Genomic DNA, 27387 nt, shown 5'->3' on the forward strand with positions numbered 1-27387 from the left:
AGAAAATGGGAGGAAGAGGGTGGAGGAAGAGGTGGGCGTGGATGATTCACAGAGGGAAAATGAAGAATATAAATCGCAATTGTCTCCAGGGACCTCCATGGGAAGGAAATCAGAGCCACGTCTCTTGGCAGGGCCAATTCAACATGATACACACACACACACACACACACACACACACACACACACACACACACACACACACACACACACACGCACACACACACACACACACACACACACACACACACACACACACACACACACACACACACCAAAAAAACATTATGTCATTTCACAACACGTCTCCACGTGAAAGTTACACCCATGCCTACATAACTACTGTACAACATATTCATGTCCTCATTTAACTTTCAAAACAGCTAGGTTTTGATTGGCTACAGCAGTGGTTCTCAAACTTTTTCATGTCAAGGACCCCCAAATGGACACTTATTAGCCCGCGGACCCCCATTTGAAAAGATACATTTTAAGGACCCCCAGTTTGACATGCATTAGGGCTACGGACCCCCATTTAATGGCATTTCTATCTCTGGGACCCCAATTCATGTTGTAAAATCAATGTTATCTTAACTCTGAGAGTGTACAAATGGAACCAAATGGAGCTGTTAGGGTCCATTTGGTTCCATTTGTACACTCTCAGAGTTACAGACCCATAAGGGTCCATTTGGTTCCTATCCATCATATAGCTGGGGACCCCCTGGAACCCCCTGAAGTACCCCTGGGGGTCCCCGGACCCCACTTTGAGAACCAATGGGCTACAGACTCTAAAGCTGCAGGAGTCATTTGGATTGGAATCTAAATGTATGCATGCCTGACGGGCACGTCTGCATTTACTTTCCTGGAATGTACAAGTACTATAACCGAGATTACATTACAGGCATTACAAGTCAGTTTCATGCAGAAAGAATTCACAAGTCAGGACATGAAAGGCCGACAGTTACAATCTATCCATGACTAATAACTCAGGCAGACCGTCTGTCATTCAAACAGTCAAACCTGTTTCAGATGTGTGCATGAGTTCTATAAGCAAAGCTTAACATATTGTTGAATTGTTGCTGGGGTTTTTGTGACGTTTATGGAAGTGCTAGTACTTAGCATAGCAACGTAGCATAGCAACATGCCATCACTGCACTTTAGTTGGCTGTGCCTGTCACCGGGCAATGCCCGCGCACGCTACTAATTAATTATCACTGGCCAGCTTGGAAGTGACTGTTTGGTAATGTTGTATGTCTCATATTTGTGTATCTGAACGCATTCCTAAACAATATGGACATTGCAATGGTTTTGAACATATTTGTTTATTGAAAAGGTGGGAAACAGTTAATTGATGGTTGGTCACCTGTCTCTCCTCTGCAGTGTTGGCAATCCTCTTGTTGATTAAGAGGTACTGTACTGTAGAGGAGAGGGGTGTTTCTTCCGGTTTGATCTTGTATAAATACATGTATTGATGATGTAATCCATAGTAGGCCATAGTTTGCCTTGTTTGGGTTAATTGATACAAATTACCATTTGTGTTCTTGGCATGGCCCACCTGCTTTAAAATGGAGGCTGCAGGTGGAGAGAATCAAGTTAGGTTTGGGCGCGTTATATGTTTATACAACATGATTCAGCCAAGTCCCGGAAAGGATTGTGATTGGCTATATAATTTAGTAGTCACTTTGATTGGCAGGTGTGCTGTCTGAGACTTTGTGCGTTTTTGGAACTATGCCTAAGGTCGCGAAATTATTTTTGCGTTTTTGAAACTTTGGTTTGGGCAGGCCACAGAACAGCCAGAGGAAGAGAGTTGCTGGGGCCCTTCGTGGAAGGGTGTAGCCTGTAGCTACCTAGTTGCTGTTCTTTTAGCCTTTTGCCTTGTTTGATTACTTGCAAGCCTTATTTTTGATATGCCTGTTTTTGGCCAGGCCTGGACTGCTGGTGTTTGGAGATATTTGGTAAATAAAAAACAACTAAATGCATTCTTAGACAGTATCTAATTCTGGAAGCCAACCTTCACAGTGCCACTGATTTATACAAATTCCCACTATTAAAGTGTACCAACTATATTCTGAGCAAAGACTAGAGTGTTACCATGAACACAAGGAAGTTTAAATTAATTGTATTATTTGTATGTTTGAGTGTATATACACACACTTGTATGCTGATATAATCTTATGTTGTGTTAATGCTTCAAAAGATTTATTGCAATTGAAATGATGAGCAAGGCAATAATCCAGAGAGGCAGTGAACAGGCTACATCAGATTGTATCAGATTGAATGAAAGACACACTACGTTACTGTATTGTACAAGGAAATCACCCTGTAGGAAAAAAAAAAATCAAACTGAGCTCTCTATTGAGATCTCACCATGCGTTTGCTGGCAAACACATTTACTAGGCCCACATATGTAAATAGCCTTGGTGTATTTGCATAATGGTTACTGGACATGCTCACTGAAAATTTGAATACTATCCCTGTCTTGGATGTGAACATAAAAAATTGTAAAGGCATTCGTCCCCTAAAGGCAGCTACACACTGTACGACTTTTAAAGTCGCCGGGGAGTCATCAGATCGTTATGTATTTCACACTACACAAGCCTCTTTTTGAAATCGGCTGTCATAATATCGTTGTGGTTTTCACACTATACGATTGATCGCAGACAAGGGATCACACACTGCAAGATATTTACGCAGAGAGTGGAGCCCTGCTAAGATATGAATATTATGTCTACATTCAATCAAAGGAGAATTTCCCCTACTGGGTAGCCTACAGCGGAGCCGAGTCTCTCTCTCTCTCTCTCTCTCTCTCTCTCTCTCTCTCTCTCTCTCTCGCTCCCTCTCTCTCTCTCTCTCTCTCTCTCTCTCTTTCTCTCTCGTGTGTGTGGATCAAGTGCCTATTTGAAATGGTTGTTTTGCGGTCTCCGCATCTCCTGTCATTGAGTGACACCAGCTGACTGTGCTTAATGGTTGATTATGTGACGCTGCAAAATAAATGTCAGTGATTGATGCAACTTCTTGGATCTCTGCGTTAAATTGTAGCCTAAACAAAGTGAGACACGGGACTACAGCCCTGCCCCCTGATCAAGAAATGTGGCTTTAGTTTTCGCTTGTTGGAAAAGCCACAATATTAGTTCAACTCAAAAGACTAAAGAACACTCGGTGTGGATCAATCACCTTGGGACGATCACTTCATTGTGAATTAGCCAATACTACAATATGGCTTGGAATTTGCAACAGCAATGGCATTGAACATGAACTTGGATTTGGACCGTCACCTGGACTGCTTCGGAGAGGGCCGTGAGTAGACTACAATGGAAAATTATTAAAGAAATGCTGCGCTAATGTAGGCTGACATGCTGTTGGAAAAAATGGTACACAACACACTCTCTCTCTCTCTCTCTCTCTCTCTCTCTCTGCCTCTCTCTCTCTGGAAAAGCAATTTAATGGACTTGCTTGTGTGTTGAAAAGGCTCATTGGCTGCAGCACAGATCTGCAACCCCATTCATACTGTATGATATCCAGTCGGCGACAGAGCCAAATATCAAATGTGCTAGATATCTAGAAACGCTCGGGAAGGCATCGCCGAGCACTATTATCGTGGCCGTATCCTCTCGCAGAGCCTTTCACACACAGCGAGCAACACCTCGGCGAGAGAAGCCCGATCTTGCGTCGGGGGTTTTGTCGGCGAGCGCCAAAAAAGGTCCCTGACGACAGCATAATCGGACCAAATATCTTGCAGTGCGTAGTAGCCCTAAATACTTGAGGTAACCTGACGACGAAGTGAAAATGAATATGCATGTATTTAGTTCAGTCTGACCTGAAACAGGGATAAAACATGTCCCCACCGGTGCTAAAAATGATGACCAAGGGGATATCAAAAGCATAGGCATGGGTCTTTCAGAACCCATCAGCTGTGGCCTGTGCTGTGCCTGATATCTGAGATTGCTGCGGACTCGAAGAAGAAGAACGGGTCTTTCCATTGTAAATCTGTGTTCTGGGCCTGTCTGCTGCTGGATTGACATCAACGGACAGCTGGCAGCTCGTCACAGAAGACATGGAATATGTGGGCAGCACAGGAAAGTTCACACACACAAGATAGAGAGGGAAGGCTGGCTGGTGTGTGTGTGTGTGTGTGTGTGTGTGTGTGTGTGTGTGTGTGTGTGTGTGTGTGTGTGTGTGTGTGTGTGTGTGTGTGTGTGTGTGTGTGTGTGTGTGTGTGTGTGTGTGTGTGTGTGTGTGTGTGTTTCCAAGTGTTGGGCATGTTTACATTTCCGTTCATGTTGTTGGTATGGAGACTATGTTTAACTTTCTTTAATGTGCACCTTAATTAAAACAGTGGACACCTAAAGTGAGTGATTTGGGTGGGCACAAAAGTTTATGATACTATGGCCTATGGGTATGAATATGGTTAAATGGTAATTGAGTGACACTGATTAACACTGACTAATTACAAGAAATAAATTACAATATAATGACATTATATAATATGGTTGAAGGTAGAGAGCGGTTCCACCCAAAATTGGATTTAAACCACTTAAAGCTTATATACAGTACTTCATTGACTGGGGTCCCCCAGGGGTCTATCCTTGGCCAGATCCTTTTTCCCCTCTACACCAACTATCTTAGCCTAAAATAGCTGATCTACAAGCTCACAACGCATTGCATTGTGACCATGTAGATCTTCTATTTTTTTCCGGATGTTTTCCTATTTTCGCCTAATGTTCGCCTATCACGACATGCCCGGAAATACGGACGCTCGAGTTCACGTGGTTATATGCAGTGAATTTCACATGAAACAGCCAGTCTGGGAGTCGGGTATAAGTCTTTTGAGCTGGACCATGGCAGTAAACACCATGCTATGGGTCAGTTGGCCAAATACCAAACCACGGAATACGCTCTGCCTGGTTCCAATTATTGGGTTGGAGGAATAGTCCCTCTTCTCTGCATTCTCTGGCTCACAGTCTTTAGTACAGAGGAAGTGTGCTCTCAGTGCTCACCACAAGAAAAACAAGAATAAGAACGATTTGAGTTTTTGATCGATTAGAGAGATTATCAGCCTACTGAACTCTAATTAAATGATCAAATTAAATAAGTACATTTTATTTACATCTGGCAAAGAGATGCAGAGCAATCTAAGGTGTTCCTGCAGCTGCACAATATACAGTAGGCTATACTGTGTGCGTGTGTGTGCCGCGCGTGTGTGCGTGACTGCGTGTGTGAGTTTGTGTGTATGTGTATGTGTGTGGGTGTGTGTATGTGTGTGTGTGTGTGTGTTTTCTATTAAAAACAAACACATGATCATAATCATCTGGAGTGGTCCCAGTCAACATTACAGTCCGCAGGAATGACAAAGTATGCCAAGTAAATAATCACAGGAGACAATTACTAAAAATAGAATAAAATAAAATAAAATATAACAATAAAAACCTCCACACAGTGTTTCCTCCGCTGAGGCTTTCAGTACAAGCATTGGAAGACAGCAAAAGCGAACATCAAAGTATTAAAACAAAGGGATCTTAATCTGACTTTGATCAACCATATGCTGAAGAGGATGCTCACTTGACTTTCTCAGAATAGCACTCGTTCTTAAGTACATAATAATTGCATTCTGCTTCACTTATAGTTGGGTTTGATGTGGGGGTGTAGTATTTCACTGCTGTGTGTGTACTGGCAAACTTGTATTACTTTTATTATCATTGTGAGGTCTGAAAATAAAATCGCTCTCTAAAAGAGACTAGACTTTGTTATTATATTGTGGTCAACAAATGGCTGCCGTTTTTGGATCACAGAACCCAGCAAAGGTAGCAAATTAAGCTTCTTGTTTTTCCCTCACTCATGGCAAAGCCACCTTTGGTTGCTGGATGAACTTAAATTGTAAACTAAAAATAAGTATACCACCCGTAAAACAGTTTCATAATAGCAGACAAAACATTGGTCCTGTTTTATTGGCATCTTCCAGTAAGTCCCAAATGTATCTCTTGTTACATTTGCTTATTCATTTCACTGCCTGAGCTGATCACATCTGTCTGTTCTATGAATCCTTCCACCTTGTTAGCTGGGGACCTGAAAATTCATGTGGACTCTAAACCAGTGTCTGCAACCATTGATGTATGATCAATATTTTTTCATTTCAAGAACCCCAGTTTGATATGCATTAGGCCAAGGAACACCATTTGATACAAGTTCTTTATCTCTGGGACCCCAATCTACACTGTAAAATCCTAAGTGTTTATTTAACTCTGAGAGTGTACGAATCGAACCAAATGGACCCATGAGGATTTGTTTGGTTCCATTTGTACACTCTCAAAGCTACAGACCCGTAAGGGTCCATTTGGACCCCTGGTGGTCCACAGACCCCCGGCGTTGAGAAACAGTGCTCTATGTTCATAGACCTGCTCCATTCACTTGAGTTTTCCCACCACGTTAACTTCCCCACACACACTAAAGGTGGACCTTGTCTGCTTCTCTGGTATTCCTACCTCCAACCTACAGTACAGTACAGTACAGTACAGTACCATATTTTACAGTATTAGATCATAAAGCTGGGAGGGGGGGGGGGTTAACATCATTGTTTGCATTAAGGCTAGGGATGCTAACAAACGGAACAAGCTGGTAAAGAATGCCAGCTCCATAGTTGGGGTTAAACTGGACAATCTGGAGGTGTTGCAGAGGGTACACGGAGGAAGCTGGATGCTATCCTGATGAATCCCTCTATGATGTGCTAGTGTGTAATAAATAGATGGCTAAGACAGGGTCCACACACATTTTTAGCAATGAATTTCCAAAACTTTTCCAGAATATTTAGCCCAATTTCCAGGCCTATATAACAATCATTCAGCGCAATAATGTGTCTCTTACTCCTATGTACAATGCCCAAAGATAGGCAGTGTAGCAAAAATAAAGCATAGAACATAGAATAGTACAATTTCATTCAACATTTCGTGCAAAATTAGGGCATAGCTCACTGGAAGACTCATTATGGCATCCGTATGACTTATTGTTTTTTAAATAATATTGCCTTGCATTTGCCCCATTTATGAATTTAAAAGTAATGAAGGATGCAAGGGCGTTTTAAATTACACTTTTGTTGTTGGTTTTCCTATGTTTTTCCTATTAAGTTGCTCGCAATTGTTTGTTGGGACAGCAAACACACAACCTGCACAAATTGCCAGGTTGGTGTCACGTGACAAACGAATAGCTCTACAAGCTAAACACTCATCACGCTGCAGCACGTTGTGAGCTTGTAGGTCTGTTCTTCTTATCACGTGACACCAACCTGGCACCCTATGCAGTGCAACCTAACAATTGAGACAATTTTTTTGTATTAACAAAATCAATAGCCAAAAACAATGCATAGCCAAATATTTTTCCAGGACCCTTGATAAATTCCAGGACCTTTGATCAATTCCAAATCTTTTCCAGTACTGGATTTTTTTAATTTTTATTTCAAAATATTTCCAGGAATTTCATGACCGTGGGGACCCTGCTAAGATGGATAGATAAATAATGTGCATGTGTACTCTGTGTGTACTCGTGTGTGTGTGTGTGTGTGTGTGTGTGTGTGTGTGTGTGTGTGTGTGTGTGTGTGTGTGTGTGTGCGTGCGCGAGCGAGCGCGTGTGCATGCGTGTGCAAAATAAGTACTGAAGCTTCAATATGCCTTCGCCTTGGCATAGCATCTTCTGTGGATTCCTAAGTGAATAACAAATCTTTCTGCTGTGGCGTATTCAGACAGCCTACGCACAGACTGACCTTGTTTTGTGAACTACATTACAGTCCATGTTTTCACTGGTGGGATTCATTTAGCGAGAAAGAGAAAGTTGGCTAACATATCAAACATGGGACTAAAGAAATGTTCCCATTTGTCATCATGTCTCTCGGTTATGATACCTGCCACTCGTCACGTAGAGACTGTGAGCTGGTCTGAGTTAAGACTGATCTACAATCGAATTAGGACAGTGTTCACAGAAGCAGACATTGGTGCTGGGTAGAGTCATAGAATGTGCTGTAACGAGTTTACAAGTTTACAAGTAGAAAATGTGCTGAGTAGAGCACTGACCTCCGCCAAGGTGTCTGTTTGTCTCTAAGGTGTTGCTGTGTTTCTTTTGGCCAAAAGAAAGTCATAATACATTATGCTTGACAAGAAAACTGTGCTGGCAACGACAAAACGGCTTACCTCAAGATAGTGTGCTGGCTCCACTACTGTATAACATCTACACCAATGACTAGCCAATGGACCAGAACACTGAGCGGTTCATTCATCTACGCTGACGACCTCTGTGTAACATCCAAAGAGAGTACTTTTGAAGCAGTAGAAGTAAACCTCACCTTAGCCCTAGATGAGCTACTCCTCTACTACGAGCGCAACCACCTACACGCAAACCCTGCGAAGTCTGCTCGTTCCATCTCAGGAACCAGGAAGCCAACCGACAACAACAACAACAACAGAACAACAACCGAAATGGTCTGGAACACCACTTGAGAACTGCACCAACCCTGTCTACCTTGGCGTAACCCTGGACCCGCACCCTCTCCTTCGAGGAACACATCAAAAACACCAAATTGAAAGTCAGCTCCCGAAACAACATCCTACGGAAACTGACCAATTCCAAATGGGGAGCCACAGCACACACATTAAGATGTACTGCTTTGGCCTTGTGCTATTCCTCTGCGGAGTGTGCGAGTCCTGTTTGGGAGAGATCAACCCATGGCAAGAAATTAGACTCCGCGTTGAACAACACCTGCCGCTTGATCACTGGTTGCTTGAAGCCTACCAACTTGAACAACCTGCACCTCCTCGCTGGCATTGCCCCTACAGATGTGAGACGGGAAGCCGCCAGCCAAGTAGAGATCACAAAATCTACCGGTGATGAACGCCACCTCCTTCATGGACGTGAACCCCCGGCCCAACGAATGGGGTCAAGGAGAAGCTTCCTCAGCCATGTCCAGCCCCTAACAACCACTTAAAGGCCCGTTCAAAGTCTCTAGATGGGTCTGAAACGTGCGTCAGGGGGTGAGGGATTCCGTCCGTTCTTTACGGACACATGCATGGTCGCTCACGTTATTTAGGGGCTATTTTATTTATTTTAAAGTGTACAGGCGTAATACACCTATTCATCCACTAGATGGCAGTTGCGAGAGTATTTACCGTACCATAATGTTGCCATGTCTGCTTATTATAAGCGACTTTGGGCTTATTTTTCTGTAAAGTTGCTTGTAAACAAACAAGCAATTTTTTATTGGTGGTTGCGGTTTTGTTTGGGCTTGTTTCTAAAGTATAGTTGCTTATTTGGACCAATTATTATTTAAACCAGTGATTCTCAAACATATATGGTAGATCTGCTATATCCTAGTCGATTCTTTTGGGCTTGTTTTCATAGACCTGGTTGCTTATTTCTCTCACAAAACCTGGCAACAGCGCAGCTAACAACATGAAGCTACCATTGTAGCATCTAGCCAAAACAACGCAATAAAAGACACAAACTGGTCCACAACAATGGTTGTCTACAAAACGTGAGTTTCGACCCCTACTGCACTGTGCTATATTATTTGTATGTGTGTGTTTAACTTTAGGGAATGGCTAAGTAATTAAGTACATTTACTCAAGTACTTCGACCAACGTGGGTCTTTTTTTTGGAGAAAGAGGTCCTGAGGAAAACTTTTTTTCCTTATACTGCCAACGGGCGCCACTGGTACTACAGGCAACGTAGTTGAACGTACACGTCGGGCTGAAGGTGAATGTCGACTGCACGGACGGAAAAACTGGAGCCGTAAGTGATGGAGGGGGAGAAAAAAACGACAACGCAAGGAGTGCCGGCGCTCGTTACGTATCCTTACGTCCGACTATGAATGATACTTAAAGGAGGACTTCACCCAAAAAATGACTTATTTTATATCAATTGCACGCCCCATGAAGCCTTGAATTCATGGATTTCTTTTTTTTTTGTCACATTCCTAAGCCAACAATTTGATGACCGTGTGTGTTTCCGGTAGGAGACACAAAGAATCTACTTTTTTGGGTGAACTACTCCTTTAACACGCCAGGCTTTCGGCTGCCGTGTTAAGTGGTCAGATGGGTGGACTCAGCTGGGAACGCTTTCAAGATTTTCAAGTGGGCCTAAATGTTGTTTCATAGACAAATAGCAAAAATAGCTGATCCACCAGCTCACAATGCTCATAATGCCTGGCATCAAGACACGTTGTGATCCTTTTGAAAATGATGCTATTTTTTAGAATGTTTCTTTATTTTCATTCCTATAATTATTAAAAAATATTATTTTTCTCCTATAATGGCATGCCCAAAATAGGGACACCAGAAACCACATAGAGTACTACAGTGCATTAAGTCTAACACAAGACTCAGACCTCCACAACTAACAAGAAAATAAATGTACAAACAACATAGTTTGATAGTTCTAATCTTCATATACTGTATATTTGTGCATATTCTATCCCTGATGGACCAAGACCGTGGGAAATGTTACTGAGTGCAACAGTCTTATCCCTCTTGTCAGTACCAACAACAATACAAACAAACAACCCCGTTGGCCTTCCATCCTGTGCACATAAATAAAGAAATAAAGCGGTGGCAGAAAGATCATGTAAAATGGTCTGCAGTTCTATAGCATTTTTATTCGAAGCTTTACAATGTGTCACACAGAGGCGCACGCACGCACGTGCACGTGCACGCACACACACACACACACACACACACACACACACACACACACACACACACACACACACACACACACACACACACACACACACACACACACACACACACACACATGCTCATCTGGAGCAGTTAGGGATTCAGTGTCTTGCTCGAGGGCACTTCGACACGAAGACAGGAGGAGCTGGGGTGACCATGGTGGCTTCTTATACATAAGTGTCCCTCCTAGGATAAACCGACTACAATGCCTATATATACACAGTATACAATATATCTTATATTACGGCATTATAAATTATAACTCAGAACTTCAGCCTGAAATGAAATGGGAAAAGTATGCTAAGGAATGTGACTAAAAGAATAGTTGGGTCAGCCAAGGAAGGCCATGGCCAGAATAGTAATAATAGTTGAAATCGAATACACAAACAAGAAATATCAGTGGTTTGAAACAATATCTCCTTTATGCAATGCCCTGTGTGAGACTGTGTTAACGGTAAGACACGTAATGAGCTCTACAGAAGAGCATTTCCAGAAAAGAACTAAGTGATTGTAGCCACAGGCGGCAGCAGAGAATGAGGACCATGACCCTGGTTTTATTGCCTCGACGCAGTCACGCAACAACAAATATAATCTAATGACAGGAATGAAGTGAGTGACTAAATGCCGTATGTCTGTGACCCCTGACCTCCCTGATCGATCACAGCATACATTTACCAGTTTTATTACACGGCTTGGTTGAATGCTCGATTCTGATTGGTCAGTCATCAGTCATTATTTCTGGATAATGACCGATGATAATGACCGGTGAGACCGACGAGGAAACTGTGTAATCAGAGACTTAGAGCACCTGCTTGTGCCAACCTGCGCTGCTTGGTTTTATGCTTTATCCAACATGACAGCCATGCAAACAAACACACCATGTCATTTACAACTAAACGTTGCTCTCAAGAATGTTTCTGAAAACATTTGAAGTGAGAAATAGACGATGCAATAACCGAGAAGTCATTCTATTTGATCCACTGCGCTTCCTTGTTTATCGTGGCACAACAACGGGGGAATACCAAAACGTTCGCCCCAAAACACAGTCGCCCCGGGGCAAATCCGGCGGTATTACAGGCAAATCGGCAGTAAATAGAATGGGGGGCGAGTGTGTTTTGGGGCGAGTTTTTTTCCATTTCGTCCTTTGTTTTTGCGAGGCGAACTTGTCCGCCCAGCCCAATACTTATGGAATACTTTCATTGCCGTAAGCAAGGAAATACTTCGTTTTGTTGTTACTTTTGGGTAAATGTATTTATGTATTTATTAAGTAGCCGTGTAATAAGCGGGATAATGCATGGGGAGGTAGTCATTATTGAAATTTAAAGCCCTTCAGGGCCATTAACCACCTCGGCTGCGCCTTGGTGGTTAATCGCCCTGTCGGGCTTTAAATTTCAATAATGACTACCTCCTAGGGGTGTGCCGATATATCGTCCCGCGATATATCGCGATACGTTTTCGCGACGATATGTATCGTTTTGGAAAAAAAAAATATCGTTTTTGAAAAAAAAAAAAAAAATTTTTTTTTTTTTTTTTTTTTCTACAATCATAATAATCAGGCATGCAAACGGCCCCAAAGTGAAAAGAGTGACAACATGTTTTTTTTTCGGGTCAGGTGTCATACTATTTGGATTCAAAACGGCTATTGTAGCTGAAAAGCTACAAGTTTGCATATCTGAATAATGCAAAAACAGAATTATTTGTTTGCATTTTCTTTTTTTCTCCTCCATATATTTTCATAATAAAAAAAGTGCGTATCGTATCGTATCGAAATCGTATCGAAGTTGTGAGCCAAATATCGTATCGTATCGTTTCGTGAAATTAGTGTATCGGCACACCCCTACTACCTCCCCATGCATTATCCCTTGCATAATGTAGGTAAATGCAGGTTTCGATTTTGTCGATGAATAGGATATGATTTGATGAGCTCTTGTCATTCTGATAATCACTCAGACGTGACACAAACAAAATCGCCTGCGCTCTAGCTTTTCACCCCACGGCAGTCTTAGCTCTTTCTTTCATTTCTTCCACATCAGTTTGCTCTCCATCTTGTTCTGACACTTATCTCTTCAACTGCCGTTTCCTATTCTCATCCGTTTGTACCACAACCATTATTATAGATCTTTCCAGCACCTGCTCTCCTAATGTTGTCCTCTTATTGAAGCCTAAGGCAATGTCAATACATCTGTCCAGCATCATTCAACACAGTCCTGGTGCTTAGAATGGCTCAATATCTAAAGTACTGTATTACACAACACATACAAACAAGGGCAGTTATCGCACTAACTTCACCAAGTCAAATTGAAATGTGAAAACATATTTGTTGTATCAGAACAATTGTGATTCTATCGTAATTGAAAGTGGAACGTGCACCACGCTGGACGTGGCCGCGGCTCAGGAGGTAGAGCGGCCGCTGGGAAGACGTACGTTTCCTGGTTCGATCCCCGGCTGCTCCTGGCTTATTGTCGAAGAGACCTTGAGCAAGACACTGAACCCCAAACTGCTCACCGATGAGCAGGTTGGTGCCTTCTAGGCCTGTCAAAAAAAAATCGATTCATGAATAAATCGCGATTCTTAATGCCACGATTTTAAAAATCGATTCAAAATATTCAAATCGATTTTTTGAAAAAAAAAATGAAAAAAAATTATAAGTTAGTACCTTTTTCACTGGCAATTTGTCTGAAATCAATGTCAGAAAGACTGCCTGACATGATCTGGCTGCATTGAAGTGTATGATTCAACTTTTCATGGTTTATATTATATGAAAATGTTCTAGTATAATTAAAGCAAAGTGATTTGGGGTAGAAAATCGCAATAAATCGCAGAATCGAATATCAATTAATCGCAGAATCGCAATTTTAATCGAATCGGCACTCTAGGAATCGATTTTGAATCGAATCGTGAGGTAAGTGAATCGTGACACCCCTAGTGCCTTCCACTCCACTGTTGGTGTGTGAATAGGTGAATCCATTGTACATGGTACAGTTGCTATGTAAATGCACCCATTTACCATTCACGCTGCGACTAAAATGAAGTTTATGAAAACATTATTAGGAGCCTGTGTGGACAGAATGACCACTGGTCCTAAAGGCAAACACAAAGAAACGAGACAAGCTGCACTATTGGGTGTGTACTCACATGTGTTTGTGCAGGTGTAAGCTCCTCTTTACAGTATATGCACACGGTAATGTATATGTGTGCGTGATTGAAGTATGTGGGGCTTTAGATTCCAATTGACTCGGAATGGAAATTCTCATTGTTCAGGTCACAAAGCCAGCTGTTGATCCCAGTGTGTGTGAGCTTTGTTAATGGAAACCATGATGAGACACACAATGGTATTATCTCTAATCCTTTCCTAGGGGCACCGTGGTTAAAATAACCCTTATTAGGGAGCATCTCCGACAACCAATACACAATGAGGTGGGGGCTAGTAGTACCTACAGTAGCTACACCAAGAGGGCATCACATGACACCTGATGCTCATATTGACCATATTTACGCTCAGCTACCTTCTGTGTTTACTTCCCACGCACGTAACACACACATTATATTATTTCATTCACCATGAATGTTTCAAGTAATAGGCTCTATGCATAGCAGCCATTTTGGAGAAAATTTGGGCCTCGTCTTACTTCCTTCACAGGTGTTACCAATGACACTAATGAAGGCTCTGTTCCATTCTGGTCAAACAGACGCAGGGTGCTGATATTGTGCATGTTGGCTCACTAGAAACACTAGTGGGTCTCAAAGTGTGGTCCAGGGACCCTCATGGTTCCTTGAGAGGGTGTAACTCTGAGAGTTATGGGGGTCCTTGAAATTAAAAAGTCTGAGAACCACTGTGCTACACTAAATGGAACAGAGCCTTCATTAGTATCATTGGTAACACCTGTGAAGGAAGCAAGGAAGGGGCCCAATTTCTGTCCAATATGGCTGCTGTGCATAGAGCCTATTGGCCAGTGTAGGTCAAGTACATGGATATATTTAACTTTCTCTCCCTCCCACAGCCCACATGGTTACATTGTTGTTATTGTTTAGTTTTTGCAACATTACAGTGAAATGTTGCGCACGCGCACGCACACACGCACACACACACACACACACACACACACACACACACACACACACACACACACACACACACACACACACACACACACACACACACACACACACACACATACACACACACACACACACACACACACACACACACACACACACACAGGTGTCAATATTGGCCTGCAGATCAAGCTTTATAGACAGTACACTGATAGAAGCCTTAATAATTAAACCAAAACATCAATACAGGAACATACAGGGACTCTGACATGTTCCACAGTGCTTGGTCTGGACTAATATTGTTCCAGGCAACCAAATGTACAGACAGAAAATAATTATTATATGGAAAATAAACCCATTCCTTCTGCTCGTTATTTTATAAAGCATGTGTTTGGCCGCGGTCCCCCATTTGATAATATTTTGTGCCAGGGACCCCCAATACAAGATTTGTGTTTTTAAAATGTTTTAAAACTATTCCAAATGTTTCAAGTATTTACAAGATTCTTTGAAAACAAGCTTGTAGATGTTCAGTATATAGGGTTAAATTGGTTTAACTGATTTTGATGCTATATTAATCACTTTTGCTGCAATGTCCGCAAGGACCCCTTTAGGGGTCCGTGGACCCCACTTTGAGAACCACTGCTATAAAATACAATACCTGATCACTGAGGAAAATTAAGTCCAGGTTAAAATCTACAACAGCAGTACCTTATTGGTTCCTTCATCGACCAGCAGCTTTTGTGGTTCCCAAGGGAACAGCAGAGGGGGGTAGCACTTCAGGCAGGCTATCAGTCTGTCAGCTGACAGACCTGACTGATCATATATAAAACAGTACACGCCAAGAGGAAGAGGAGATGATCTAATGGATTTCCCTTTCAGTAAAACCTCAACCTAATTTGTTTGGGACACGGAACAGCAGATCGTAAACGTGCATAGGCAAGCAAGAAATGTTCAAATAAGTGTTAAATAGCTATATTATCCGACAGCAATCATTGCTATAGTGTTTCTTTAATAACTGTGGTCTCCCTGTCTCTCCAGCAATAAACTGAAAATACATTTTCAGGAGAGAGACCTCATACAGGATCAAACACATTTTTACACTCTCATAATTGAATAAGGATAATTCCTTTTAACAGGTCGTCCATGAAAGTCCTTGCGGTCTTGTTTCCAATGAGAACCTGTGAGCAATTAGGGGTTAAGAGTCTTGCTCAGGGACAAATTTCATTTCATCGACACATATGCTGGCCTGGCCTGGAATCGAACCTGGGGCAACCAGGGCCTCTGGCTCCCTAGGCGGGCTCACTAACTCAGCTATGGCCGCCCCAATGAACACTGCATGTGGTTTGTTTGAACTGAGCCTGAGAGAGATGAAAAGAAATGATTCATTTACATCAATTAGGAACCTCATTCTTCGTCATCACAACACAATTCCATGAGATCATGTTATGGGAATGTAAGGACAAATTGTGGATCCCCAGCCTGGAATGAACAAGTCTTAGCTCATATAATAACACCCACACCATTTAACCATTTAAACGATATACTTCGCTAGGCTCTAATGTAGCCTGGTTCGAGTCCCGTTCCCGGCGGCCTTTGCTGCGTGTCTCTCCCCGTTGCTCTCTCCCTCTTTCCTGTCCATCTTCACTTAACTATCAATAAACGCAGAAAAGCCAAAAAAAAAAAAAAAAAACGATATACTTCGCTGCTAGTCTGCACACCTATGTACTTCAAGGACAGACTGTGCATAGGAGCAGGCAGTCAAAATCAATGCATGAAAAAAGGGGGGACTCCCGTCTCCCGCACACTGTCCTCACTTACAGCCAAATATGTCATGAGAATACAACGTTTCTGTCATACTGACCTTCATCAGGTATCAGACACCTGTTGATACGTTGTATTCTCATTAAATGTTTGGCTGTAAGTGAAGACAGTGTGTGGTTGAACCGGGATCCACCAGGGATCTATACTTGGTCTCCTCCTTGTTTCCCTCTCCACCAAATCTCCACGATGAAAATAGCTCACAAGCTCACAACGCATTGCACTAGCAACATGACGCGATGTACACTTGTAGATTGGCAATTTTCACCTATTATGTATGACATGCCCAGAATTGGGATACTAGGGTTCATGTGGTTAATAACATCGGTGCTCTATGAATTAAAATGCTGATATTTTGGCCCAGACTGCTGGCACTAAGCTCTAACGTAAGTGTAGCCTGGCAGGGCGTCGCGAGTTCGAGTCCTGTTCCTGATGATCTTTGTTGTATGTCTCTCCCCATCTCTCTCTCCCTGTTCCCAGTCCATCTCCGCTTAAGACTATCAATGAAAGGCAGAAAAGCCCCCAGAAATATCATTATGTTTTGGTTGATATTTTTGCAGTAGTAGCTGGTGAATAAGCGTATTATCACTATTTTATATACTGTATGTCATCTCTCCCTCCTGTCTCTCTTCACTGTCTTTGAGAACTTTATAGAAAAAACATGCATGTAATTTGTGATAAACTATTACCAGCTCTTGGTCTGTGCTTGGAAATGTTGGACAAACTGACCAACCTGCGGGCCAGCCTATACTATCTCTGTGATCACAGTGAACAAAAGATTATAGAAAGTACTTTTTAAAGCACAGTAGGAACCTAAATTATAGCACTGTGACAGACAGACTGCATCCCTTAGTTAATAATTATTTTTGCAATGTATGTCATTTTGGAGCTTTTCACGTGGCAAATTAATAGTTTGGCTGTATAGTATGTGCAAATGTTCAAACATCCATGTCAATAACATACATACAGTATGAGGCAATAGTACAAGAGCAAACTGAACACCTCACCTTTCACACTACATCAAACAATTAAAAGGTTCTCCCTCATAGCATGACTGCACTCTATTGAGTAACGTGGCACCTTATCTTTCATAATTATCTGTGATAATAACACTTTAGATAACCATATTAGAGTGCAAATCCCTACGGTGATTCATCTTTCAAGAATCCAGTACTGTAGTACAGCGGTAACAGACCTGCTGGGAATATGTTAAGCCTGATTTATACTCTATTGTTTGCTGAAAATAGCTCACAATGCTCACATGTTGTGAGCTTGTAGATCTGCTACTATTGGCGCGTGACGGAGTATAATAAATTGAGCTTTAATTTCATGAAGGAAAGTCCTTATAGTGGTGCTGGCCAACGGCAGATTACACACATTAATGGCCAATACATTTCTTCTATAAACATAAATAACAAAACAACAGCTCATTGTTCCTTTAAATACCAGTATGAAATTTATAATAAAAAGATTGCTGCATAGCAAGTTGTGGCTTTTAAACTAGGAGCCGCTTTTCTTTCCTATCTTAGTGAATCTAATCTAATCTGTTGTGAACCCCTTCATTGAAAATCAGTGAAAATATACAGTGAAAATCTGTAATGTAATCTGTTGGACCCGTAAGGGTTCATTTTCTTTTTCACTGTTAAAGTTACCTTAATACTCTGGATTTTCCCATGTTGCTAACAGGAGTCACAGAGTCACACCTCATAAACCCACAGAGCAAATAGCTGGCTTTCTGGTCATTTGTTTTTGTCACTTCTGAACAATAGTTAACGTGTCAACAAAAAGGGCACTAGCATAACTCATAACTTCACTATATGCCAGCCTCACCTGTAAATGAGTGACAATCACAGTACTACCCTGTTTATCAGGAATGTAAAAGATAAATAACCAAATGAAGCACTAAACATGTTCTTAAAAAGTTCCATCTTTCCACCACCAAAAGGAAAAAAAACATTTTCACCCGAGGACAGGACACTACATTCTATACTGCTTCTGTTTTCCCATGGTTCTTTTCACTCTGAATACACACAGACCTTGACCTGCTAAGATCAAACTGCAGAAAGAACATGTAGTGCTGTATTCTTGGAGGCCTGGCAGTATTGTTCTACCAGGTGTACAGTTACGTGAATTCGTGAAAGTGCTTGAATACATTACAGTACATGATGAAGGCTCTAATGTTACCATGCCCATCTTTTGATATTCTTCTGTCAGCAACCGCATGACAGTGAAATGATGAATATCAAGGATCAGATCCGCATCCAAATAAACATACTTTTAACCACATTACCCATTTTATACTGTAATGCACTTTTTTCTGGCCTTTTCTGACAAACTTGTTCAGAATGCAGCAGCCAGAGTTTTAACAAAAATCACACCTGTGTGAAGGTAGCGGCGCCTTTGATATATTTTGTCATAGATATGTGTTTCTACTAGAGAAACAATATTAAATCTCTGTTTATATAGACATCTAATTCTATATTCATGACATCATAGTGATGTCATGAATAGTAACATAGTGATGTCATGAATAGTGACCAATCAGAACGTTGACGGACCTGACCAATCAGAACGTTGACGGACCTGACCAATCAGAACCTTGGCGAGCCTGACCAATCAGAACGTTGACGGACCTGACCAATCAGAACCTTGGCGAGCCTGACCAATCAGAACGTTGACGCAAAAGCCAGGTATAGAGGGCTAATATCCGCTCTATACCTAAAGGTATAGAGCGGCTAGCGCCGCTAAAAACCAAGATAACAGAACATATCACTCCAGTTTTAGCATCTTTACACTGGCTCCCGGTAACGTTTAGGATTGATTTTAAAATCCTTTTAATTGTTTTTAAGGCACTTAATTGTTTAGCACCTTCATACCTTTCCGATTGCCTGCCCAAATATGTTTCAACCCGTCTCCTTAAGTCATCTAGTGCTGGCCTCCTTGATGTGCCAAAAATGAATTATAAAAAACATGGCGAAGCAGCTTTCTGCTTTTATGGGCCAACAGCCTGGAACAAGCTCCCATTACATATAAGACAGGCAACGACCATAGATTTAAAAGCAAGCTCAAGACCCACTTTTTTACCCATTTTCTTGTATTGTTTTAATCTGATCTTGCCTCCTTTTAATTTGTTCTTCATCATGTTTTTGATCTTAATGTTTTTAATCTGGTTTAATAATAGTTTTCTTTTGCTTGCATTTTTCTTTCGTTGATCTTTTTCATATAGCACTTTGGGCTGCATTTGATGTCATAGAAAGGTGCTATACAAATAAAGTAGAACATACATTTATTATTATATTATTTTCAACATTATCTTCATGTAATTGGTCCAAATACTAACTAGGGGACAGAAGTCCCAAGCTGAGCGTGCTCTAGTGTCAATTGATTAAAGGGGAATTTTGGACCGCGATTGTCTTATCTTTTCTATGATGTTATGCTATTTTAGGATGAATGGTACAGAAGAAAAATGTCATAACTCCATTTCAGGTCCGCCACAGCTTAAAACGTGCGCCAATAGACTGTGCGTTAGATCGCGTATTTTAATAGCTTTTTTTTTTTCTTTTGTTAGATCTGGCGTTCATAGTGACAGAACACTAACGCAACCGGGGAAAAAAAAAAAAAACAGAAGTCTCGCTAGACGAGATTGAAATCTCGAGATTAAAATCTTGTCTAGCGAGACTTCTGTTTTCTTTTTTCGTCAGAAAAAAAAAAAGCTATTAAAATACGCAATCTAACGCAAGGCCTATTGGCGCACGTTTTAAGCTGTGGCGGACCCGGGATGGAGTTATGATTTTTTTCTACTGAACCATTCATCCTAAGATATCATAACATCATAGAAAAGGTAAGAAAACCGTGGTCCAAAATTCCCCTTTAAGAGAAGGACAGACGGGTGCAGACTCTCAATGAACAGTCTATAGAAACAGTGCGCACTCACAAGGTGAATTTATTTTGAATTTGTTTATTTACTGCAGCAGCAGTCATGACAAACGGACGTGTTTGGGCTACTCAGGCCTTCATCAGTGTCTCATCATATATAATTGGTGCCATGATACCATTTCCATCTACTCGCTCTGTGTCACAGAGGTGGGCTGTGCACAGTTCAGACATCTGCCTACCAGTGACATCATAGGTGGAGATTCCAAGCTAACAGAAACTACCTACTGTCTCTTCCTGGAAAGTTACAGTAGCATGCTGAAGTAGAAGACATTTTTCTTGCAACAATGAATAACACAAAATCCTGTTTGAAATCACCACAGAGCGTATAGACAGAAATGGTGCCATGGTCTTATAATGAACATTAGAGAGGATCTATTATATGAAGATAAGGTTGAGAATGGGTGAAGTTGGCTATATAAATTGTCGAAAACAGACATAGATTTTTTGGAAATGTAAGGTGGGAGGTTGGATAGCATTTTGCCCAAATTAGGGATGCCAGGATAAATGTGGTTAACCCATTAAAACCAGGAAAGCATCTGTATCATTTCAGATTTTAGCTATATATCTGCATATATATAGCACATTGGTTGGCTATTCAAAAATCATGAAAATGTGTGCAAATCTTTGAATATATACATTTTTAAGGAGAACATTTTTAACTCAAATCTTTGCTTCTGGGGCTTCCATGGCACAAAATATTTTGAGATGTGGGGTCCGCGGCCAAATACATTTTGGGGGTCGTTGACATGAAAAGGTTTGAGCACCACTGATATAGCAACATAAGTTTTTAGGAAAACTGTAAGGATTTAGAAGACATTTGTAGAATCGGCCTCAGGTCTTAATGGGGTGAAACCAAAGCAGTGTGCCTAAGTCAGCCAAGGATATGAGACATAACTCTGTGTGGTCTGTTTGTGGTGTGGAAATGTGTGTCACACATAGTATACCATGCGTATGTGCAAATACAGTTGTAAATCCTGATGTCCATGGTGAAATTAGGAGATAGAAATGTCAATATTTATTGATTACAGCATAAAAAGGGCTGATAATGGGTGAGTTCATCAAAAGCATTGAGTAGACACAAAAAGTGAAAGGATTGCTTTATATTCGAACCCAAAGCCTCTTTGTGAACTGTCAGGGGAAAGTTATCTATTTGTTTTCTTACAGAAGTCTCCGTGACACATTCAACCACTCAAAACTGTGGTTTTTAGATCCATGAGATTTCTGAGAAGAGGTGCCTGACAGTATTTTGGGGAAGTTCCACTTTCAGTTTGACTCGTGAACGTCTATAACATAATGTTGACTTAAACGCGTCCCTGTGGTCTCAGTCACATTGAGGTCACATGATGAAGATTAACCACTCGAACCCTAGCGTCCTAATTCTGGTCGCAAACATTCTCCGATAATGACAGATAGAAGCTTGTAGATCTTCTGTTCTGAGGGGGGGGCAAAGGGTAGACCCCTGGGAGACTCAACAAATTATCTTCCTCATTCTGACCAATCAATAGCCACAGACAGAGAGACCACAGAGGGAAGAGTGGTGGGTGAGGAAAGAATGTGCAAAAAACATTTACCATTATTTCCCGCAAATATATTTTTTTGCAATTCAGAAGAAAATGTCATGCATCATCAATTACCATTCTCTGTTGTCTGAAGAAGGCAGTTTGAACTGCTGATGTAAATGAACCACTTAAACACTTTAAAACCGGGAAATTTTTCATTTTAGATTTTAGCTAATAGGCATTATTTTGTATTAAAAATAGCAGATATACAAGCTCATATCTTGTAGATCTGCTATTTTTGAAAAAACTAATATGAATATATATATTCTTTTAAAGCGAGCATTTTTTACTCAGATCTTTACTTCTGGGGATTCCTGGAACAAAATATGTTGAGATGTGGTCCACGGCCAAATACATATCATTTTGGGGGTCCTTGACATGAAAAGGTTTTGAGAACCACTGATATAGCAACATACGTTTTTCAGAAAACTGTAACCCTATTTAGAGGAAATTTGTAGAAAGCACTTTGCTGACTGGCCAGAGGGTCCATACTTGGCCCCCTCCTTTTCCCCCTCTGCAACCAAATGTCTTTGCCGAAAATAGCCAATCTGCAAGCTCACAATAGCCATGAGTGAGATTGTAGGTCAGCTGTTTTCGCCAAACGTTTACTTTCACCATATGTTCACCTATTATGACATGCCCATAATAGTGACACTATAGGGGATTGGGTTCATGGGATTAATTCTTCTGACACTGATACAATATCTGTGCCTTTTTCAGAGAAGCACAACACAAGTCAGGTACTGTACACGCCTAGACGGTAAGAAAATACAACTGCGTAGGTTTTGTGTGGGCTAGATTTCACTAGCTCATTTCATTCTGGGTCTCGTTCTCTTATAATATGTAAATAATAATCGGTCCAATGGGTTCCATTTCTACACTCTCTGAGTTAAATGAACACTGAGGAACACTTTACTGTGATAGGGCACATTATCTCATCTGTATTTCTGGACACTAGGCAGGTGTCAGAAAGTGGCTGACCCTAGCCTGATTATCAGTCTATATGGTCTGGAGCCAGGCTAGGCTGACCCGGCAACCCAACACCTCAGCCCTCTGGGCAGGGAGGGTCAGGCCTGACAGGTTTAACACAAACATCTCTCAATTAGAAGAGTTCGCAGCAGAACAGACTTAAGCACATGTTCTGTACACACACACACACACACACACACACACACACACACACACACACACACACACACACACACACACACACACACACACACACACACACACACACACACACACACACACACACACACACACACACACACACACACACACACACACACACACCTTTTAATAAGAGCACCCATTGGAGTGAAACACAATAGTAGTGTAAGTGAGACACCAACATGACACAAACCAACAAAGACATCAACCGTCGCGCTGTGCCATTTAGGCGTGCAATGTAAACAAAGGTTATGCAACATAGGGACAACCCCTCCCTAGAAAGCATTACAGTGACTACACAGTCAAATAACTCAGTGGTAATTTTACTCTGATAGTGGAAAAATTGACCCATAAGGGTGCATTTTTACACTCTGACTCAAATACCACTCAGGATTTTGCTGTGTACTGCTTTAAGAAGCTTTCTTGTAGGAAGTCGAGAAGTTAATTCTCCTCCCTATTCCCGGATGGATTTTGCTTTGGAGAACTTTAACTGAACTAATTTCCTGGTTCACCTTTTCATTCTTAAGGAAAATATATGTCAGTAATATAGCATATAATATTACATATATATTGCATAATACAATAAATAACTAGACATACAAAATACTAAATGACGAAACACTTTTGTGTGGTGTTTGTGTTCCTATCTCAGAACATGTTGAATTTATCTGCTCTGATTAGATTCCTAAGGAGAAGAATGGTTCTTGTTTGACTGAAATCCAGAGTCAAGAATATCAGTATCTCCTTTCTAAAAATAAAAAAACAAACCCCTCCCAAAAAAATAATCTAAAACAAATAGTGCTGCAGACCAAAACAGTGAGATATCATAGGTCTATATCAGTACAAATAGTGAGATCCAGATGTACATGTTAAGAGTGAGACAGGACTCACAGACGGATTGGGGAACAGAAAACGGTAAGAGAGGACTCACAAATAAGTGTGTTGTTCTTTGCAGAAAGTAAATAAAGTAATCACTTCGCTTTTCAATTCCTCGCACGCACGCACGCACGCACGCACGCACGCACGCACGCACGCACACACACACACACACACACACACACACACACACACACACACACACACACACACACACACACACACACACACACACACACACACACACACACACACACACACACACACACACACACACAGGTTTGTATTACTATTCTAAAAACTATGTTCCATGAAATAATACATTTGAACCATAACCACAAACATAACCGTAATCCTACCTTAACCTCAATATGCCTATCCCTTACCTAAACGGTTAAGGGTTAAGGAAAGACCAGATTCCCCTGAATCATATTATGCTTAACTAAACATTTTTAGCCTATGATTGTCACATTTATGTAGATACAGCCTAGTGGTGCTCGTTGCCCTTTGGCAGAACTTAGAGGGTAATGGCTTTTATCATAATCTGCTGCTGCCACAATAAAACAACAGGACTTAACTGGGCTCCCCCCAGTAGAAAAGTTGTGGCCTTTTCTCCCCTAAATGTCATAATTCCACACCCCCAGACTGAATGTTATACCAATTGTAACTTTAGCTCTAACTTGAGCTTCTTCTTCCTCTTCTACTTTTTTTATTACCATGAAACAGCCCTCACCCTCAAAGGGAGCAGACATTCTTCCCCATAAGGTCAAGTTCAACAGGTCAAAATCCCTCTGGTCCCCACATGGACCCGCATGCATGCGTGCACTCACTCACTCACTCACTCACTCACTCACTCACTCACTCACTCACTCACTCACTCACTCCATTTGTACACTCTCAGAGTTAGATTGACATAGATTTTACAATATAAATTGCGGTCCAAGTGATAGAAATGCCATTAAATGGGGGTCCGTAGCCCTAATGCATGTCAAACTGGGGGTCCTTGAAATTAAAATGGTTGAGAATCACTGCTAGAGCCGTAAAACATCTTCTCTTACGGGGGTCCCTGGCATATCTTTTGAACTGGGGGTCCGCGGGCTAATAAGTGTCAATTTGGGGGTCCTTGACACACACACACACACACACACACACACACACACACACACACACACAAGGTCAACATCATTTGACAAAACTCACGGTGAGCGGCAGGGAGCAGACGACGAAGATGACCGTCATCAGCGCCAGCAGCACCAGGTGGTCCATCTCCTCCTCGCCCTGGCCGTGGCCGAAGATGGCCGGCATGCTCATCCTCTTCTTCCTGCCCTGCGACACCCCCCCGGAGCCCCTCCGCATCACCTGGCTGCGGTGCATCTTGCACAGGCTGACGATCACCGAGCCGTTGCACACGAACACGGCGACGATCAGCAGCGCCATGAGCGACGAGTAGGACAGCGAGAAGGCCAGGTCCACGCCGCCCTGGTCCATGTCCATGTCGATGAAGCACCAGGTCCCGGGGCAGTACTGCCGGTGGCGGCCGTAGCCGACCAGCGGCAAGAGGCAGAAGGCCGACGTGAACAGGTAGATGAGGAAGAGGGCGACTTTGGCGAAGCTCCGGCGGACGTACTTGGAGTAGACGTAAGGGTGGCTGATGGCCAGGCAGCGCTCCACGGCCATGGCGCACAGGATGAGCGTGGGCGCCAGGCCGAAGAAGGTCATGGCGAAGGCGAACAGGCCGCAGAGGCGGTGGTCGCCCGTCAGGCCGATCAGGGAGCGGCGGCGCGCGTAGCACACGAACACGGGCGGGCTGAGCAGGCAGGTCCCCAGGAGGTCGGTGAGCGCCAGGCCGGTCACCAGGATGCAGAAGACCGAGGACTTGGTGCGCCTCTCCTGCCGGTGGACGCCCAGGATGAACAGGGCCAGCACGTTGCCCACCACGGCCAGCACGAACATGAAGATGCTGGTGGTCGGCGCCCCCACCACCCGCGCCTCGGTGATGTTGTCACAGCTGGAGGAGTTGGTGAACATTGTCCCGTCGCATGGATGCGTGTGCAAGGACGCGCGCACGGATGCGCGTGCAAACACACACACACACACACACACACACACACACACACACACACACACACACACACACACACACACACACACACACACACACAGAGAGACAGACTGGACTCCTGAATAAGGAGGAAACTAAAGCGTGTCCAGGTCGACTTCCATGACATATGGATTCATGATCAACATGATTGAGTTGATTTCACTTTTCTGTTTTCTCTGGAGAATTTCATGGAGACCGAAAGGTTTCTGTGGAACAAATCAGAGTCTGAAAAGTGCTGTTAAAAAAAAAAGTTTGCTTAACGCTGAGTTAAGTCGCAGCTATTGTAAAAAAAAAATATCATAGACGATAATAACTTATCTATCAAACGTATTATAGTCGTAGTCAACGTCGCAGAAAGCATGATCCTGTTGTCTTCTCTTGTAGGTCTGTGTGTATCCTCTCACCTTCTCAGTCTTTATCCGTCAGAAACAGATCTGTATCTGTTAACTGGAGTCAGAAGCAGTAAACATACATTCATACATACATACATACATACATCCGCGAAGGAGCAGCAACTTCTGCACTGGCGTGTCGACAGACAGGTTGTACTGTAGCGTCTCTCTCTCTCTCTCTCTCTCTCTCTCTCTCTCTCTCTCTCTCTCTCTCTCTCTCTCTCTCTCTCTCTCTCTCTCTCTCTCTCTCTCTCTCTCTCTCTCTCTCTCTCTCTCTCTCTCTCTCTCTCTCTCTCTCTCTCTTTGGAGTCCCACCCACATGCTTGAAGGGCACACTTAATCGCAGCCTGACAGTCTGACTGACAGACAGTGTGACAAATGCACCAGTGACTTTTCTTTAATAATTTGCATGAACTCTCCGTGGAACTGTAATGCAGTGCAACTCAAATGATCTACGCTCTGTTGAATATATTACTTGGATCAAATGTGTTGGGGCGATTCTTTTTTCCCCTTCTTTAAAAAAACCCATTTTGGACAAAATGCCAATTTTCTTTTGCATCGAGGTGCCTTCTCTTCCTTAGTGCCCAGTACTGCCCACTCTTCCTGTTAGGCTACCTCAGAAAATATAGTAGCCTAATGTAAAGCAGACATGATTAGATAGAACATGATTTAACATTCCACAATTTTAAAGCTATTTTACGTTGTAAAATAGCTTATATTAATATCGTGGAATGATTTAGACTAGAGCATTGGTTCTCAAAGTGGGGTCCGGG

The 27387-nt window shown here is 42.2% G+C and overlaps 1 protein-coding gene across 2 annotated transcripts in view; it reads right to left on the bottom strand.

Annotated features, from left to right (window-relative positions):
• ptgir (prostaglandin I2 receptor) overlaps window positions 1-26706 on the bottom strand; it is a 42177-nt gene extending 15471 nt beyond the window's left edge. For both annotated transcript variants that reach the window (XR_014601319.1, XM_084064926.1), the window contains exon 1: window positions 25322-26706. Coding sequence is in view for 1 of the 2 variants with exons in the window: in XM_084064926.1 (XP_083921052.1) it covers window positions 25322-26149 (828 nt within the window). In the remaining variant the exon portion in view is untranslated. The remainder of the gene's footprint in view (window positions 1-25321) is intronic.
• Window positions 26707-27387: the final 681 nt, after the last annotated feature.

Source organism: Gymnoscopelus microlampas, assembly GCF_963454915.1.
Source record: "Gymnoscopelus microlampas genome assembly, chromosome: 8".
Lineage (NCBI taxonomy): Eukaryota > Metazoa > Chordata > Actinopteri > Myctophiformes > Myctophidae > Gymnoscopelus > Gymnoscopelus microlampas.